Source organism: Polyodon spathula, chromosome 1, assembly GCF_017654505.1.
Source record: "Polyodon spathula isolate WHYD16114869_AA chromosome 1, ASM1765450v1, whole genome shotgun sequence".
In the NCBI taxonomy this organism is placed as follows: Eukaryota; Metazoa; Chordata; class Actinopteri; order Acipenseriformes; family Polyodontidae; genus Polyodon; species Polyodon spathula.
In genome coordinates, this window is record NC_054534.1 from 29,468,772 (window position 1) to 29,488,980 (window position 20,209).

General features: G+C 37.6%; 1 protein-coding gene across 1 annotated transcript in view; it reads right to left on the reverse strand.

The window, feature by feature from the left end:
* The window catches only part of LOC121316924 (A disintegrin and metalloproteinase with thrombospondin motifs 6-like), an 86,348-nt gene that overhangs the window by 12,598 nt on the left and 53,541 nt on the right, over positions 1 to 20,209 (reverse strand). The window contains exons 13-19 of the mRNA XM_041252306.1: positions 15,779 to 15,924; positions 13,501 to 13,564; positions 10,139 to 10,241; positions 7,276 to 7,409; positions 3,046 to 3,169; positions 2,356 to 2,436; positions 953 to 1,116 (exon numbers count right to left, since the gene is read on the reverse strand). Coding sequence (XP_041108240.1) covers positions 953 to 1,116; positions 2,356 to 2,436; positions 3,046 to 3,169; positions 7,276 to 7,409; positions 10,139 to 10,241; positions 13,501 to 13,564; positions 15,779 to 15,924 — 816 coding nt within the window. The remainder of the gene's footprint in view (positions 1 to 952; positions 1,117 to 2,355; positions 2,437 to 3,045; positions 3,170 to 7,275; positions 7,410 to 10,138; positions 10,242 to 13,500; positions 13,565 to 15,778; positions 15,925 to 20,209) is intronic.

Here is a 20,209-nt window from a genome sequence, read left to right on the forward strand (position 1 = left end):
GGACTGAAGGAGTGGTTGTGCTCGTTAACCAAGGGATCATGTTTGACGGTATACAAGGGGAGGTAGTGATGTGATCTGTTCCTTGTGATGGTTATGGCCAAGGCCAGCACTAAACCCGGACAACCCTGCACTTTGTATCACGAATAAACTGTACTTCACCTTGAGCACTACGTCACTTACTTTGTATATGTACTGGACTGTTGTTTGTTATTATTTACGGGACAGCAACCCATCATTATCCTCTGCGCAATTCACATCGCTGTGTATTGCCAGCCCTCCTATTGTTTACTGTTTGGTCATCAGATTGCTTGGATACAAATAAAAACAGAAATCATTTCACCCATACTTTGTTGTCTGTCTTTTCTTATTGGATTACTGCACCTGCACTTCACCTCCTCTACTATTTGCCACTTTGCCACAACCTTTTACTTCATTTCAGCTGTATTTTGTAAAATGTATATTTAGAACGTGGTTGAAACTAAAACATGCACTGAAATGACCTGATTTTTTTCCAGTTCTGGTGAAGGGGACTTCGCAATCAATTAAAATAATCAATGTTTAAAAAGGGGTACCGAGTGCTGCATAATTTCTTTATCTTACACGAAGCTAAAGATTTTGGAAAATGTCGTTTGTACTGCTGATTGATTGCAATTCTACTGTTTTGTTTTTTTTTTCCCCCCGCTTGTATTTTTATTATTATTACTTTCTTACCGCATGTTTTGTTTTCCCTTTCACATACTACAAGGAATCCAGTCGGTCCTTTACAGGTTTGCACCATTTGTATCTGTACCTCATTCAGCACAAATGTATTCCAATATTTCACAAGCCACAGCTCACATTTTGCGACAAAAGTTTGATTAACTAGTGACAGAGCACTGCAAGAACAATAAATTAATGTCATTCAGAATAAAGCTGATAAACACAACCAAAGGCCACTGAGGTGTAACGTTACCATAACAACAAGGATTTCTGTGGTTCCACCCAGAGCTTCCAAAGACTCAGGCTCATCAGCAGGCCTCTTGTAATGAAAGGCTGTTCCAGCCACATCAAATTTACGAGGCCAGTCAATAGTCCAGGCACCGTTGATGTAATAGTTATCGTCTTCAGATTTTAAGGCTGGAAAAAATAGATTACAAATACCATTACATTTTTGGTAAATGCAATGATATAAACTAGGCAATACATGCTGAGATGAGGTCATTTTGCTAATTCATCATTATCATTTCTACATTGTCTTCACAGAGGAAACCAACGAAACAGTTGATGATTTCACAAAACCTCTCAAAATGTTCTCCAGGTGAAAGTATTACATAATCAACTGATAGGAGATTAGAGAACATTTAATTCTAGTAGTCAAAACAAGTTTTGGTTACCAACCACAATATTTTTTTTAATACTCTGTTTTAATAATGACTCATGCTCTGCGCTCACTTTTCAGTAGAGGTTTGGTAGTCATGAATCCTCAATTTTAATTTTCAGTCATTTGTAACATTTTCTTTTTCATGGGAACCAGCTGGGCTGGGATTCTTTGCAAACATAATACACTTGTTTCATATCATTGCTGTCCAGTATTGAGTATGCTGCATGTTGAATGTTTGAACAGGCATGCCTACACTATTAGGAATACCATGTGGAATGTATGTTTGTCTTGTACTTCAATTAGGCTACTTATCAAATTACAAATTATAAAAATGTATATATAAAACTAGATTTACCACTAGTCTTGGATGACCACACCTACAGCAGAATTGGGTAGTTCAGAATTAGTGTTAATGTTAATCTGCGTCTGTGAAATCAGCCATTCAAGTTTTGTTGTTGACACAGATATAGACATTTACTTTAGTACTTTATTAGTAGCCTCTTATCAATAATGTATCTTGTGAGTAAAGCCACAACTGACTCAGGGCTTTTCTCTCAGTGGTAATGTCTCTCACTCAATGTTTATTTTTCATTAACCACTTAGTACCCTAATGTATCCTCTGTTTATGTTACTACTGTGTATACAGAAACTGCTTAAACACTATAAACCGATAAGCAACTCTGTAAACATAAGGGGCGTCACTGCATTCATTCAGCTTCTACTTCCAAAAGACATATGACTGCCATACAGCTCTTGTTTGATTGAGGAATGGAATTTAACCCAGGAGAACATACCCACTGAAATAAACATATAAAGTTATCTATAAACTTGGACATTACATTATCTGGTGTATGTGTGTTAATTTAAAACAAGTGCTAAATATCTCTATCTCTCTCTCTTTCTCTCTCTCTCTCGCTATATATATATATATATATATATTTTTTTTTTTTTAATTGGCAATTGAACCTTTATATTACCCATTATTCTGAACTTACCAATGTAGTTTTTTGACATGGCCAGTTCTTTAATTTCAATGTGCACTGAGCCTCTCGGAATCTGAATAACCTCCATGTAACCTAAAAGACAAACAGGAAGATTTCAGTGGAAAATCTACATCAGGCTGGACTCTAGAATGTGGGTAGAGCTGTATGTAACACATAAATCAGAACAACAAGAAGCTTGTCCTTTAAAGACCCCAGTTGAGTTTGACCCTTTCTCCACAATCAGAAAAATCTGACCCACCCCCATAGAAAAATATACTCAACTGGTGACCATTTCTGTCAAAGGAACATTCTCTTAAAAGGATCGTCCATATATTTGAAATGCAGCTTTACACAGACTTAAATTGAAATATAACAGGTTCTTACCAGTGGGAAAAACAGAGGTAACCACATAAGAGCTTTACCACTTTTGTAAACAGTGTCATTAATTCAAATTCACCATCTTATACTATTTGTTTTGACTACAAGTTTCTTTATATAACTATATGCAATTCAGCACTAAAACCAATGAAAAATGAAGACCTGAAGTGCTTGGCACACACTGCAAACTGGCATGAACTGTTAAGCCAAAAAGTGTTGGAAGTTTTCAGGGTTGCCTTCGGCAAGATAAGAGGATATCATCTGAAAAGAAATTAAAAACTTGTCCCAGTTGGAAACAAAAGCTACAGTGATGGCACTGCCTACCTCCCCTAGGAAGAGAGTCATTAAAGAGGCCTTCGATTGCTTCACAAGTGCTGCCATCGCCCCCACAAATGCGACACCGGTCTTCCTTCGCATCCGAGCCCAGGGTGTTATCACAGCCCACGTGCTGAGAAGAGGAGAACTGTGAGTAAAGGTCATCATAAAGCAAAACATGGATTAAAACAGAAGGGGGTTCCCCCTGCCCTTGTTTTTATCACCCTGCACCTAGTGCTGTGGGAGGCGTACTCAGAATCTGTACTTATCCCTGGTCTATGACCAAACATTTAAACTGAATTATACCTGTAGATTTAAAACACTTTTCTTCCAGGTTTACTTTTAACCTGCTTTGTTTTAAAATGTAAAGCAAATGTTGAAGCTGACACCATAGGATCCTTCAAGAAGCTGCTTGATGAGATTCTGAGATCATTAAGCTACTAACAACCAAACGAGAAAGATAGGCCAAATGTCCTCCTCTCTTTTGTAACCTTTCTTATGTTCATATGTTCTTAAAAGAGAAGAAAAAAACATCGCTTACATCCTCAGGTTTGGGCATTATCATAAGGTAAGGTATTGACTTAATTAAACCTGTTTAAACGTGATCATCAGCTGATAACAGCCATGTCTGAGGACTAACCCATAACACATGTGGAGAGAGGGTAGATTATATGGAACCTGTTATAAAACATATCAGAGTGGGTTAATATTAATCTAATATTATTGAACATATTTCCTGCCCTAATTCTCCTTGGGTGGTTGTATTGAATGCAGTAATACCTTAGAATAATCGCTGTTATCGCAGCACTGATAACAGCACAGGATACTCGGGCCTCTACCTGTTTACACTAGCAAAACCTTGGTTAAATGTTTGCTGCATCTTGAGTCACCTCAAAAATAAAAGGCTGGCCATAATTTCTACATGGGCGCAGGGAGATTTCCAGAACACAAGCACAGCCTTTAGCCTTCATATGAATACATACTGTATCTGTTTTTGATACTGAGAGCAAAGGTATATCAGGAAACTGCCAATTACAATTCATTAACCCGCCCCTTCCCCCTACCCCCCTTAAGAAAGTCATGTAAAACAAAAGTGTGCCCTCTCTTTTAAGAAATACCAGCTGTGTGCTATTGCACAACAGCAAAGAGAAGTCGTGAGCCGCTTTTTCAGGCAGCTTGATAAGAGTCATCTGGAGATATGGAATTTCAGAATGATTCTTAGGTTGCTTGGCAACAGCTAAAAAAGTGTGGGAGGGGTGAGCACATGCTGTGCAGTGAGCTGCAGCGATTTTACAGCCTTGCCAAAAACATCTCGGAACAACCCTTTTAAAGTGATTATGCAGTCTGTTTAAAAAACAAATAAACAAATAAATGAGCAACTTATAACAGCACATGTGCCCACAAATCTTCAACATGATGACCGATGTCTTACATTGCGGATGTCCTACTAGTTTACGGATGAAACGTGTACATTTTAATTTATGTGCCAAAGAACACTTAAACAGTTTGTATCACTGAAACAGTATAATTTTTTTACATTTTAAAAAGTTTTAAAGTGAAAAATCTTTGTTTCCAAAAAAACCAGCCTCAAACCTGAAATAAACAGTCTAAATAAGCACTTCAGCGTAAACTGGAAAGACCCTAAATGTTTTACGTATGTTAAAGTAACCCTGCAACCCAAGATCACCCTATTACGGAATGGCAAGCTAGCATGGAAGTGCCACCAAATCAGTATTGTCCACCGTCAAACCAGAAGTGCCCCCAGAAATCTTTCACATGGTACCCACAACTGAACCACACCAACATCCCTTCTCATGCAGAGAACGACTTCAGCTTCAGCCAATCAGAGTGCTGCACTTGTGTACTGCACCTGCACTGTCACATTAGAAAACTGCACTCAAATTGCATTGCTGTTTCCCTTTCTAAAAATGAGTAAACACAGCATGCTGCCATCGAGTCAGAACAGCAGCTACAATGATAGGCAAATAGCCCACAACAACAATAAAAGCTACAAATAAACCTATTTGAAATATAGGCTTAAACTAGGGGAAAAACTAGCTAACAAATATTTTAGGCTGGTTCCATTTCTAATGATTTTAGTCTCACAATCACCTAAGCATGGGGTATAAACATACACTTTTTTATGGTACACGTGACAAATCAGGCTGTTAAAAAAATAAAACATTAATAACAATAATAATATTAGGAATAAACTCTCATGGCAAGATAAAAGATGACACCGAAGGTACAGGATCCATGTCACCAGAAGCCTGAGATAGAATTACAGGCTTTTACTGCACACTTTGGAGTACTTTCCTTTGCTTTTGTGAAGTCCGTTTGGTTACCGTAGTAAATTGAACTGTCGTATTTGTGGCTCGTTAAATACATGTCTTTGCTTCCCAGTATTCTGTAATGTTCTTGAATTTCTGTACTTTTGCTATATGTTTTTTTCCAGTTACACTTTTAGTAAATTTGTATCACTCAACTTTTTTCTTGTGGCAGCATTTTCCTGATTTTCAACAGACACGTCTCTGTTTTCATCGGTAACATTTTGAAATTTGGTCGTCATGTTCATTAAACTGCCAGTTTGTATGCTGTGAAGTCAGTTAAGATGCCCACACAACCTATACATAATAAACCTTATAATCTTACAGCTGTACATAATAAGCCTGTAAACTTCAGGAGTTCTAATATAATCTATAGGGTTGTAAATGGCTACTACTGATAATACTACGACTACTACTACTAATAATAATAATAATAATAATAATAATAATAATATAATAATAATAATAATAATAACACAGCTTGGCAATTCTGTGTAAATGATTAGAAAAATGTATTATTAATTTTAATATAAGACTCTTATAAAATTGAAATACAAATGCAACTTTAAATGTGCACTTACTGTGCTCAATTCTGGAAGAGCAGCAGAATTCAGATCATGCAGTAGTAATATTTTCGATGCCTCCAAAATATTAGCCAGAAACAGACGGTTTGCTTCTACTGATTTTTTTTCCCTCTGATATTCTGGATCATTAGAAGAGAGATTTTCGCTCTTTTTGAAGCTTCACCCAAATGTATTTTCTTCCATTTGCTCATTACTACCACTAAATAAACACCATGATTCTATAAGCTTAAAATGTCTGTTTCGCTTCAACCGATCGCAAAAGCGACTCGAAATTTTGCAAACCAAAGGTGTGCAACGTGCGTACAGCTGCGGCTCCTAATGCATCACGCTGCAGAACATACGGCTGCAGTTCCTAATGCATCACACTGCAGAACGCACGGCTGCGGGTACTAATGCATCACACTGCTGAAACCCTGTCAGGTTGATGCTTTCTAGGGAATGAGTTGAATTTCCTCAGAAAAGGCCAAAACTTTAGACATGGAAAAAGTCATTCTGTGCAAATTCAGCGATTTATAAACAAAGCGTTCTGAAAACTAAACAAACATGCTCTGAACATCACTTAAATGATCTGCTTTTAAACTTGACTCTGAAATTTGGAATTTCAAATGATGTAATGTCCTAAAGCTTGTTAAACCACTTTAGATTCTCCAAGCAGCTGTAACTATGGTGGTAAAGCAAGGTGTCTTTTCCACAAAAAACAAACACTTACTACATACAGAATTGGACTGTGTAGATTTTCATCTGGATGTGCAGCCAAACTTTACATTGATCACCCCAGAAGAATCAACAAAAGCGTGACATTTACTATTGAGATCATGAAGGTGTGCAATAGTAGCACATCTGTCTATATAATTTACCTTTATAATGTGTTGTCACTAAAGGTAGTAGGAAAGGTGCTGTCTTCTTGTAACTCTTTTACATTGCTCAGGCCACACCTAAAATGCAGCTAAAATGCATTAATCAATGTAACCCTTTTCTCCCTGGATGTAACTTCTGTGGTCGTTGGTTTTATCTGACATGCAACGCAGCTACAGATAGTTCCAAACCTGGTTTTGGTTTGTATGATTTCCCACTCCCCTTCTTAGTTCCACCATAACAGAAGATTGGGTTGGTTTTGTATGTGGAATTCAACAGAAATAAAGAAAACAAAGAGATTTAAAAAATAAATAAATAAAAAAATAAACATTTCAACTGTAGGAATATCCAGGATAAAAGGGGTTTAATAGAAATTGTTGTGAGGTGGACTACACCCAGCAGTTAACATGAATAAAACGTTATAAAAGAGTGAGACACAGATCAGCAGAACAACGGTAACACATCTCTAGTACCTTGCACTCTCCGTTAATGCAGATGTCCAATGAGTCAGCATGGCAGCGTGTCCCATCAATGACGGCAGGGGCACGTTCTGTATAGAAATTATACCCTTCAGCTAAGCAGTTCAATGCGCAGGGTTTGACTCCACCTGTAGTTAGAACAGAAAAGAATGATAAAAAGAGACAGCATACGTGACACACCCAACTTAGGACAAGCATGAGTTAGCTAGACATGCAAACGCTGTACATATCTCAACTATGCAGTGCATAGCATCAGTAACCAGAAAATAATGACTTTAAGCCAAATGGTTTACATATTGAACAAAACAGATTACATTCCAGCATGTGCAACTACAGAGCTGCCTTTCATAGGAACATAAGAAAAGTTACGAATCAGAGGAGGTCCATCAATGCTCATTTGGTTCCTAGTAGCTGACTGATCCCAGAACTTGGATCCCAATGATTCAGCATTATTACTATTATAAAAAGGTGGGTGTGTATAGTATAGCTGTCTACATGGTGTGTCCTCTATTAGGAGCCATGTATCAGGAAATAAATTAGCCACATCATGATACAATGGTATGGAAAGTAGCTGAACAATTTGTCATGCTGTGTATAAGGTCTTAACCAGTTATTTGTCAGTTAATTGACCGTAAAACAAGTGACAAAGATTTGTCAGTGTTTTAAAGGGGCATCGCAGTAAGTGACTGACTTGCATCTGTATCCCAGACTGTAAATACACATAAAAGACAAGTGCTCATCAGTCTGCATGCAGTCAGAAGTGACTGATGTGACTGAGCAGTTGCAGAGCTGTATTGCACAAGCAGTTACTAAGGATCTGGCCACTCCCTACTTAAAATAGAGTTTTTTCCTCATACATGAATCCATTCAATTAATCAATTAAAATGAATAACTATAGATAGTTGATAGTTATTATTAAAACATATATACTACTAAAACAAGAGCACTGCTACAGAAACCTGCAAACTGCAATGTAATAATAGCAGCTAAGCCATTTAAGCTAAGTAAACATGTTATCAGAAGCCAGTGCAGCTGAATATTAGCATCATATCTATCTTGCACGTCCAAGCTCCACTACTATTCTATTTCACTGTTTCAGATTTGTGGCAGATTAACAATGACTCATTTGTGCAGCTGTATTTTTAAATGTGAATATTTTTAAAAGATTAAATTGTTTAAATCCTAAACCCAAATGCTTCAATAATATAATGTACATAAACATTACATCTTATTGTGGGTTTTGTTCAGTGAACACGTGTGCATCTGTTGACGTGTAAATTGAAGGATTCAATTTTCCACAGAAAACATGTGTGCTTGTTTATTGCTACGTACTGCTTTCTTGGTCTTAAGGGTATATGCTGATTGCTTCATCTGAATGACAAAGACACACTGAGAGATGTAGCATGCAATATAAAGCTGTGGTTTAGTGAAAACAGCTGCACAGAAAACAGTTGTCAAATTCATAGACATTTTATATTATTACCCTGAAGAGACTGGAATGCTACATCTTGTATGTTCCTACATCACTGTAGTTATCCCACGAGAGAGGGTGGCTGAGTAACCCAGGAGTCTTTGTCAAAGTGTGTCAATAAGAATTCTATTGACAGCCAATAGCTATCACCCCAGGTAAACAGCTTCCTCGAGTTAGTACTGGGGGTGAACATTTAAAATGTATGCAGTAATGCAGGTCTGATATGATCTGATACAGAGATATAACCTTACAGAACAATGATACAGTATCTATCTGTTTACTCTAGTCAGTATTTCCATCCTACTTTTTGAAAGGGGGATTGCTCTTTCTCCAAAGTGATCAAAGAATGACAAACCAAATGACCTTAACATGTTTATTCCTCCTTTCTAAAAACTGGAATATATACACTGTGAATCCATGCCCTAATATGCTGCCTTGTTTTGGAACTATTTTGACAGATACAATGTATTCACAAAGGTTTAATGTTTAATTTTTAAACTAAGCAATCTGATTTCAATTTGCCAGAAAAATTAAATAAATAAATAAATAAAAGCTTACTTTATTTATGGGCACAGGTAATTCGTTTTTTTATTACTTATTATTTAGGCAGTTCAAATGAAAAATCTTCCAAGGTGTCCAAAAACTATAGTATTGGCACAGTTTGTACAGGAACTCAGTCAAAACATTCTCTGCTGATCTTGTTTTTTTTTTTGTTTGTTTGTTTTGCTACACATCGCTCTGCCCTATTTTGTTTTCAGCATTTTCCCAATGATGTACTCAATCTATGGCTCTGGGAGAGGTGGGAAAGTCCATCGTGCCACATAAGTACATAGCGAATATCTTCGGTTATCAGTTAATATCTCCTTAGTTGGCTTTCCCTGGGCAATTAATCAGTAAAGGCAAACTGCATGTGGAAAATATTAGAGATCAGAGGACAAGACAATCCTGCAGTAAAACTTGTATATCACATGCCCTTATGAAATATTCCACCCAGTTCCTCTCCAGAGCCTTTTCACAGGACAGAGATTTCCAAATAGCTTTACTCTATAAACTAAACATTTCGTGAGTAGAAAAAAGCAGAACAGTGGTGCAGAAGATGATCAAACATTTTACTCCTAGGAATTTTAAGAATGTTCTATACATCAAAGGGACTGGTTAGCTGTTTATACAAGCATGCTATACACCATCCAGAGCAGCAAACAGACTGTCCTTTTTAAGAAGGGTATAGACTTACCAAAGTTTGGACAAAGTCAAAGTGAATCACACACAACAGCAGTAATCCATTTGCAGCGTGTGCGACAATTGTTCACTATACGTGATATAGGCCCTACAGTGCATAAAACACCCCTTAAAAAGGCAGGGTTCTGCATTGTTATTCAAACTCACCTCCAGTGTATGGCTTCCAGTTGTAATACTTCCCCCGAAATGGCAGGTTGTCAAAGTCTGCACACTGCTTTTCCCGAAAATCACGGGCGCCCACTGCACAGGCCTGCAATGAATAAAAGGAAAACACTTTGTGTCACATATTTACATCCATGCACAAGGTTATACATTTATATGAGAGCTTATTTGGGGATTTCTCAAGAGAAAGAGAAGGTAAGAAAATTCACAAGTCCAAACATTAGCATATAAGCATCTTTAGTTTACTCAGATATAAGCTGCATGTTGAGGTTATGGTTGAAGGGATGAGAAAATAGACTTTCCTGCACCCCTCAAGTGCTGTATATACTGACAATCCCAATATATCATGCAAAAAAGGTGCATTTTTAGAAGCTTTTTCAAACTCACATGAAAAAAAATATTTCAAGTAATTTTAAAACACCCGTTTTTAAAAAAAAAAGTTTTTACATAGCTATCCGTACCCATTTAAAAAAAAAAAAGATAGGAAATTAAAATATACTGCATACAGCACACACTGTGCAGAAAAAAACTAACTACAAAGAAAACAATTAAGAACATAAGAATATTAGAGGAGGCCATTCGACCCATCTAAGCTCATCCAGTTCCTAGCAGCTGACCGTCAAGTTGGGTCTTAATGGATCCAAGTTATTTTGCCTCAACCACATGACTTGGTAACCCATTCCATACCCTCATCACTCTGTGTGATGAAGTGTCTCATTCCCTCATTCCTAAATCTATCTCCATTTAGTTTCCAACTGAGTCATCTGGTCCTAGTTTTTGTACTGTGCTTAAAGTAATGATTTGTGTTAAGCATTGTCAACTCCTTTTAAGATTTTAAAGACATGACCCCCTCCTAATTATTCTTTGATTAGATTCAGATCTTTTAGCCTTCTTAAAAGCTTGTTCCTTAAGCCCTGGGATTAGTCTGGTTGCTCTTCTTTGGACTCTCTCTCTCTTGGGTCACAAAGTAACTCTGACACTGTGGTTTGGACTCTACACTTTTTGGCTATATTGCCATGTTTCTGCCCATTTCTGTATGCAGTCTAAATCTTTTTGGATTTCCTGGGTGGCTGAAAGCATGTCAGCCACTCCATGAAGTTTTGCGCTGTCTACAAGTTTGACTTTTGCATATTATCCCTCTCTTGGGTATATGCCATCCAGACCAAGTGATTTATTAGTCTTGCGAGGCCCCAGTCATCTTAGTACTTTGGTTTGATTTATATTAAATGAGTAGGATTGTTTGAGGACTATCTGTGTCAGGGGGCATGTTGTTGACGTCTTCACTGGTGAAAATGTGTATAAAGCAATGATTTAATACGTTTGGTATTGCTTTGTCATCTTCCACTACATTCCCCTTGTTGTCCCTTCAGCTCTTAACGTCTTATTTTTGCTGTTGTGCTATTGGAGGAACAGTTTGGGGCTATTTTTAATGTTCAAGGCAATATGGAGTTCTATAGCTCTCTTTGCATGTCTAATATCTTTATTTCTTTGCGTTTCTTTGTACTCACGCATTTTTTGTACACTCAGTAGATCTCACTCTTCTTCCTGATGCTTTGCCTGATGGATCGATTAAACCAATCTGGCAGCTGTTTGTTTAGTTTGGACATAGACTCAGTTTTGAATGTAGCGTGTATTGTAAACAGTACACATTTCTTGCAGCCAGCTGTTTTATAATTGTTTTTTTTATGATCTGGGTTCTTTCTGTTGTTAAATTGCTTTCAATTACAAAGTGGCATTTAGCACAACAAAGGCAATTCTAGTAAGAGGTATTAATACCAGTAGGAGTCAAGGTGTAGGCAGTGAAAGAAAATGAACGTGGTCACAGTACAATGCAAGAGGGGGTTAGCTTATTGTTGAAAAAGAAAGCAAATGAGAATTGATCTTTCTTAAACAGCAGTTGTTGAAGAAACATAGGAGGGAGGGGAAGGGAGGGTAAAGTGCTTGAAGAAAAATAAATGCAGAAATTTCACAGAAACACTCAAAGTGTTTGTGAGCCACAGGCTGGCAGCTTCCTCATCATAGAAGACCCATCAGCTGATATACCTGAACAAGGATGTGGTCATATTCCAAAAGACCAGGTCTGTAATAACAAAACCAAATTCTTCCAATAATAATGCAATATTTAAAGATACATTTTCATTGCCTGGGTTTTTTTTAAGCCTATCTTTCTGTTTCTCTGAACTATTAACATATGCATTAGGAGAGGCTTCCTGTTCAGTCTTTGATCACTTGTGGTTAGATGACAAAGTCTAAAGGAGTTTGGAAGATGTTGTTATTTTGTATAAGGCTTCTCAAACAGTTTACTTTAGTCTGGATGAACGACTCTCCTTTCTGAAGTCAATGTCCCGTTTACTCAGTCACAGGTCACGGATTCAGACCTGTGGGAGTACTGTTCTTATCACCAATTCATTTGTGACCACGATAATTACCAGGAAATGCATAATGACCATATGGTTTTAACCCTAAACACCCAAAAGCTATAGCTACAGGCTTTGTAGAACCAGGATTGATGTACTGCTCAGTGGCCTGATGAAGACTATCATTGTTTTAGTTTATGGTTCTCAGAAAGTTAAGGAGAGAGCATGTGGGCCAGAAGGGACTTGATTTAACCCAGAAATAAAAAATGTTGATAACAATGGCATATTGTGGAATGAGATTAAAAGGCCCTGGCCAAATTAGGTGTGGACAGATCAATTAATGAGTGTGTTCTCTAAAGGGCTACTCCAAGTCAATGCTTTCAAATCAATTAATGAAAATAAAGAAGCTGCTGTTTACGTGACCCAAATACTAAAAGAGGTCTATTCAGTTGGTATAAACAGAGGCAGATCTGAGTACCACCGTTATTTAAATCATTAAACAGGACCCTCCTCTGGAATATCTGCAAACGACACACTGAACAGACATACATACACTGGTAAATGTTTGTATATTTCACAATCTTCTGTATAATTCTACTACGGTTTTATGGTTTATAGTCAATAATCACACCAGCACATGCATGGTAATGTCAAAGCATGAACAATATGATTTATTTAAATAAAGATGGTCTTTTGACAGCACATCTGCTGCCCAAATTCAAAATATTTGTTCTCTTTATTCTTGGTATAACCTATAAAACAAAACAAAAAAAAACCTCATACCACCAATTGATGCTGATATACAGCAGAGTTGAGACAAGTTTAAAGAAGTGTTATCCTGCAATGGCGCATGGTACATAGTGTTTTCAAGTGCCTAATGGTTATGGATGCATTTTTCCTTCACACTACATAGCCTGCCCTAGAATCTGTCAGAGTGAAACCTGTGAACCAGGTTGTGGAAAGCTGCAAGGCTGGACGCCTTTGACTCACATCGGTATTACAGGAGCGGTAACGTTTCCTTTCCCCAAGACAGTACTTTCCTCCACCAGAAGGCCTGAAACAAATTATAATAAAAAAAAAAAGATTAATGAGGTACTTTCTCCTTTTTGTCAGCCCCCCTGTCTGCCTTTTAAAAAAAGTGAATCAAAGTAAAATCCACACAACATTTTAATCAACACTGGCAGGCATCTGCACTACATTTGGGGCAGTTACCTTGTAACGAGGTTCCCCCCCAGGTAACCCCCATATGCCGGCAGCTCATCGTGACTACATTTGTCTCTTCTGCTGTTCTCTTACAGAGAGAAGGGAGTTTGTAGTGCGACCAGGTTAGAGATGAATTATTGTGTTTACTGGGATTGGAAGTTAAATAAATGGCTTCCACAGTTTACCACAGAGAAACCATTTTCAGCCATTTATTTTTTTGCTTTTGTGAGAAGCATAATATGACCTGAAAACTCCATGGGTAGAATTCCTGTTGCTTATCTGGAAAACATCTCCCAATTAGTTGATGGCTGCCTGTTGTTTGAATCAGAGGAACGCGCCCCTTGTTAGCAATGCAGCTTGTATTCCAAGCCCAAGCTCCCCCAGTGACCATCCAGCAGCCTTGCCAGTTTAGCTTTCAGGTCAACCTGATTTCCAAGGTTTTCCCCAGTCAAATTCATTCAGCCAAGAAGGCTGCTGCATTTGATTAGATAATTAATGATATCTGGCTAAATGTAAATACAAAGTTTTTTTTTCGTCTTTTCTTTCTTTTACAATTATAGATTAAAAAAAAAAAACAAGGCAAAAAAAAACAGATTTAAATCTTGTTTCCTGGAGGCCTTGAACATGACAACAACACATTCAGTTAAACTAAACATTTATTTTTTTAAAACGTATCTTTGTGTTTTATCAGTGTCAACATAATAGTCTGGTTCATCTCTCCTACATTTTAATGTACACCCTTTCTCAAACTAAGAATGACCTTTATTCATCGTAGCATCATAGTAGTATTTCTACCTCACAATGCAAACTGGAAACACTGTGAGGTAGAAATGTTGTACCTGTGTATGAATTTAACTTAAAGAGCACATTTCCATATTCTATGCTGCATTATCAGCAATAATGATAAGAAATCTACTGACGTATTAACTATGGAGACCAAACAAAGCTTGTGGAGGGGTTTACATGCGTAGACTCTACAGCACACATGGAAACACAGTATAAATGCATTGGCAAATACTGGGTTAAACTGGATGAAGAGGTAGAGAATCGGGGAAGTTAAACAGAGATTCAAAAATAAGATTTGTGTTATGCATTTACCATCAATATATAATAAATGATATATGTAATGCTGGTGTGCCTGTTGCCTGGTTATTAGCCGCAGCACTGTATACACCTCACATTCAGGAGAACAGCGTTGAATAATAAATAAATATCAAATGAATTATCCCCTTTAGTGCAGCACTGTATCCTAATCAATGATGACAGTTTGAGAGAGGTGACAAGGACAAGAGAGCTATGATTCCGAACCAATTTCAATCAGTTGCCAGTGATATTCAAACAGCCACACTCTCACAGTCAGCATCACCATTGGAATTGAGACAATAAAACCATGGTGCTTATTGAGGTGCCAGGACTGAAATAAGTTCTTAATTGTACCTCTGTGGCCAGTGACTGCTGTGTGTGGTTCATATGCTGTAAAAAATACTGAGCTGTGTAGCATCAAAATCCTCGTGTTTGTATGGGATACCCAATATCAAGATACGCTGCATAATATCGACCATGGTCCCTTTTTTATGTTTACATCGTGGAAGGAATTTCCACTGCACTGATTTGTACCTTGATGTTCTTAAAGCTATTATTTTACACAGGTCTTACACATTACCACCCCGTTTCCTCTACTGTCTGACAGCAACATTGTGAAGAGAGATATTTCTGATAATATCTTGACTGTGAAATCTGAACATACACTGTGTTTAAGAGGCTCGAGCAAACAGGTCCTGAAGTTAAGCGGAGAACCTACAGTACTTTACACTATAGAAAATTGTATTTGAGTAACACATTTTAAACCAGCTTCTAAAACACTTGACCATGTCTGCTCATATAAATGGTGCAACAAAATCCCATTCTATGTTTATATTGGTTTACAAAGAGTCGCTTTTTTCTAACAAAAAAGGTTCTTGGAAAGTGTCAACTGACACAGTACAAATATATTTCCCTGAAAACATGAAAACAATATTGTTCCCAAATGTGTCATTTGTTGCTCTGGCTTACTTTAGCTACTTACGCTGGGCTGTCACAGTGTCTGACAGAGGAGGAGACACCTCCCCCACAAGTCCGGCTGCACTCGCCCCAGATTGACCACGGTCCCCAGCCACCGTCCAAACTCTGAGGCCAAGTGCCAAAAGAAACACATTCTCCCTGATAGCACCACTGGGCGAGAGGGGGAAGAAAGGAACAAATACACAATTAGCTCTTCAGCAGATAGAATTACCAGTCCACCAGCAATTACAGAGGATCTTCCTTTCACCATCACAATTCCTGTTCCAGATAATAAACACAGTGTAAGTGGCTTAAAAAAAAAAAAAACTTTCGTCAAAGTCTAATTTAGGGTGAACCTTAGATTCCTGTTCTGAACGTAATAAAACCCTCACCACAGGAAAACATACTTTTGTATCGTGAAAGAGTATTTACTTATATCCATCACAATCAAGGATTATTACAACAGTGATGCAAAGACTTGCTGGTTATTTAGGGCAAAATGGGGGTAGTGGCTAGGATACAAAAAATGATTTGTCACTATTAAAATAGTAAGGTCTTACTTTGATGGGGGTAACAGCTGGTAGGAGAATGATACATTTTTAGTCGCACAAGGAACATTTACATTTTAACTTGAAATGGTGGGTTTGTGATCAAAAATAAAAACACACCATCGCTGAAGAAATGTAAACATGTTATTGTCAGTGGTTAAAACAATGTGGTTCATTTTAGCTGGATAACATCACTAATGAAAATTGACTCAAAGAATCAAAGAAAGTAACTGTGTCTACCAACAGTAAAGCCAGTATCTCAAAGTGTGTGGTCTGAACCACAATGAACTGGTTTAAAGAGGTTTAAACCACGAGGCAGTGAAACAGTTCATTTTTACTGAACAACACTGGTAATGTACCAAATATTAAGACAGTTCTCCAAAACCCATAAACTTATGTCACATGACCTCAATATGACAGCTATGTTAGGTCAGGGGTCACCCACACATTTAGCACGAAGTGTTTATATAATCATGTAAATATGAAGTCACTACCTCAAATTAATAGGAGGGTTTGACACTAGCGGCAGCAGCATTGTAAAATTATTGGCACAAAAAGGTTTATTTTACTTGAACAACAGCCAGTATTGAATTGACCTAGTGAATCATAACATACAGTTGTTTTCCGAGTCTGAATCCAATATTTCAAAGAGGTAGGTCTTTATCATCCAGAAAGCAAAATATCACAAGGCCATAATAAGTCTGCCATCTTAGGTCACAGGTCAAAGCAAACAGTGCCATAAGATTTTCTCCCAAGGGTTTTTCATGTGAAATGTTAAAAATGTGAAGCGGTTTATATGATATCACCAGCTAAGGTAGTGTTGGCAGCATGAAACCTGTGTTTTGTAATGCAAGTCTGAGGAAGATGAGTGTTTTAATCTCGCTTCACTAAATAATTAACCCATTTAGGTTGTCCAGATGGTGCATTTTTCACTAGAAGTTTTGAACAGATGCAATACTATACATACATAGCCGCAGAAATAACAATGATCTTACAATGTTCTTATACATTTTGATCAGGGAACACGTTCCAGTTGCAGGAATCCAGAGGGCTAATTGAAGACAGCCCCCTTGCTCTTGGTATTTCAGTCCTCATTAAAAAACTAATTCTCAGGATCAAGAGGCTTATATTTGTCCACAGTGTCATAAAGTGTAATTGAAACTCAAATAGTCTTTCATCCCCAGATCTGGAGACAGGCAATTAAACAATCCTCACAAATCCTCCTAATTTATGGCTTTTGTTGGCTATTTTTCACAGCAGTGCTATTGAGGAGCTCAGAAACAATCTTACCTGCACAACAGACTCATATCCAATTCCACTATCGCCTGGAACATGAAGTACAGAATCTTAAATCCTTTTTATTTTCCTATGGCTCTCTGTTCACTCTTTTTACATCAAACACAAAGAAAATCAGAATAAGATAATCATCACTAAACAGTCATGTAATATTCAAAAGACAAACCATTTAAAAGAAGAATGGAGTTTAACAATGAAAAATGAAACAGAGAGAGGAGACAGTAAGAGAGATAAGAGTCATCGGATGAGGGGACATACAAGTAGACTGACGTGCTGTGAATCCACATCGCATATACAATATTTATTTATTTTTCTAATTTCAGATAATCCCTAAATTAATGTGAGAGGGTGATGATCAAGGATAATACTGTCATACCTCTAACAAATTTGGTAATTTCTTATATGGATTTTAATTTACTGTACAGACACCTACAAAAACACCACTGACTGATCAAGATGGGTCTTCAGTTAAACCTACTTTCTCCCATACGGAAAACCTGAACTCTAACCACTGAGCTACTCAGAAACCCAAATCTCTACATTTCACAGCACTTGAAGCGTACAATGCTTTCAAATATCACAACAGTCAAATCCATCCAACTTCGATTTGCATGTTATTTACTCTTAAACGACTCTCTCCGGACCTGCTAAGAGCCCCTTTACATGCACTGGCCATTGTTTGAGAAAAAATGCTGAAACGGTAAAATAAAGTTGATTTATTTAGCGCAGCTGTTGCCACCAGTTACTGGTTTCAACTTGACCTGAACGGACTGAAATCATGTTGATCTGGTGCCTCAGACCTGCAGGCAGCTTTAGAAAGTGTATACTCCTGTGGCCCTGTCTATACCTGACTTAAATCAAAAGGTAATCTTCCTATAAATAGATCACAGTCATGAAGCCCATGAATTGTTAGACTGCATGCACTTCTGACCCTGCTGAAATGTCCTATATTTTGTCTATCTGAAGGATCTTCAAAGGTCAGTTCTGTAAAATGACATTCTGGGAATGAGGGTGTCAAAAGCTCCACAGGCTGGCATATTCTTTAAACAAGAGTACACATACAATGCTACAGTGGCAGCAAATGTCTTTAAAGTCCTGCAGCTAGTGCCCACTGATCAGCAGCCAGCTCTTATCAGCAGTAAAGGATATAGAATATCTAGAATCGCTTTTTAGCTGTTTAATAAACACTACACCAAGCTGTTCAGTCATTCTGGCTAGGCGAAACATACCAATGAACAGGGAGTTTTAAAAAAAAAAAAAAATAATTACAGTGCTTCTTAAAATGAAATACAGTCAAATCAGATCCAGCTAAAGAGACAATCGTACCTCTATAATGATGAACTCACCAGATGTCATTTTTGGTTTGACAGGCCCAAGAGATGTTATTCTTTGCTATGACAGGCCCAGCAGATTACTTCTTGCAATGACGCGTCATAAACACACATAACATCTAAGAAAATGCATTCTCACACGCTTTGTATAATACATATATATATACATATTTTTCATCACAATAACAAATGAGACAGCAACAGCAATAATTCAAACTCACAACCCTACCATTCCAATTTTAAAATAACTGTTTATGTCTAAGATTTAATGCTTTTCTTTTTGTTTGCTTTTTTCTTGTCATATTTCAAAGGGATTTCTTTGTGGCAACCTGAGAACAGGGATTAGAAGGTTGCAGCCGTGTGCTGTCACAGCAAAACAAGTGTGTCAGTAGGTTAAGTACTGTATTGGCAGCGGAGGGGTGAAGCTACAGGAATCGGCAATGCAATCACAGAGTCCTCCATCATCGCAGCCAGACAAAGTGTGTGTTGCGAGCTACTCTATAAATAGGATTACGGATGGGAGGAGACTACGTTGAAGGACAAAAGACTTCTATGCACCCAAAATAGTCAATCCAAGAACTTCTTATCTGGGGGCAGACAAAGCCCAAGGATGCAGTACCTGTCTTCTCTGTCTGTTATCTTGGCTGCATTTCATCACCTATTTCAAGGCCAGCAGTGACCGCAGGAGGAGGAGGGGGCAGTAAAATAGTTCAAAAGCTCACTGTCCCAAGACAGCATGTGGAAAACCATTAGCCGATCAGCCACTGTGCTTCTGCCAAGGAATTTTGGTGACAGATGAGGGAGTGACATTGACATGGCTGGTGATTTGTAGTGGAGTTTTATATAAACAAGTGATCTTTTTTGGAGCTCCAGCTTGCTAGTTGGTGTTTACTCACTCAGCACTCCCAGGCAGTTTCCTGGGGCTCACATGCGAGGTTATTATCAATTATTTTCTACAAATAAACCACAGGATTGATACCAAATACTCAGGGGTCGTATGCTCTGATTTACCATGACGCATTGTAGCATTGCTGTAAGACCAAGGGGTTTATGTTTCTTTAGAAATGTAAATAATCTTAAAATAATGTCAGCGCTTTTAAAAATGTCCACAACTACACTCAACTGTAAACAAATCTCACAGGAATCACATGTATTTGTACATTTTGTAGCAAACTTTAAAAAAAATCACCATAGAAAACATGACAAAAAAATTACCAAATATTCACCAATATAGCACAGTGACCTCCTAAAGGAGATGACCCTCCAGTTCTCTTATAGCTT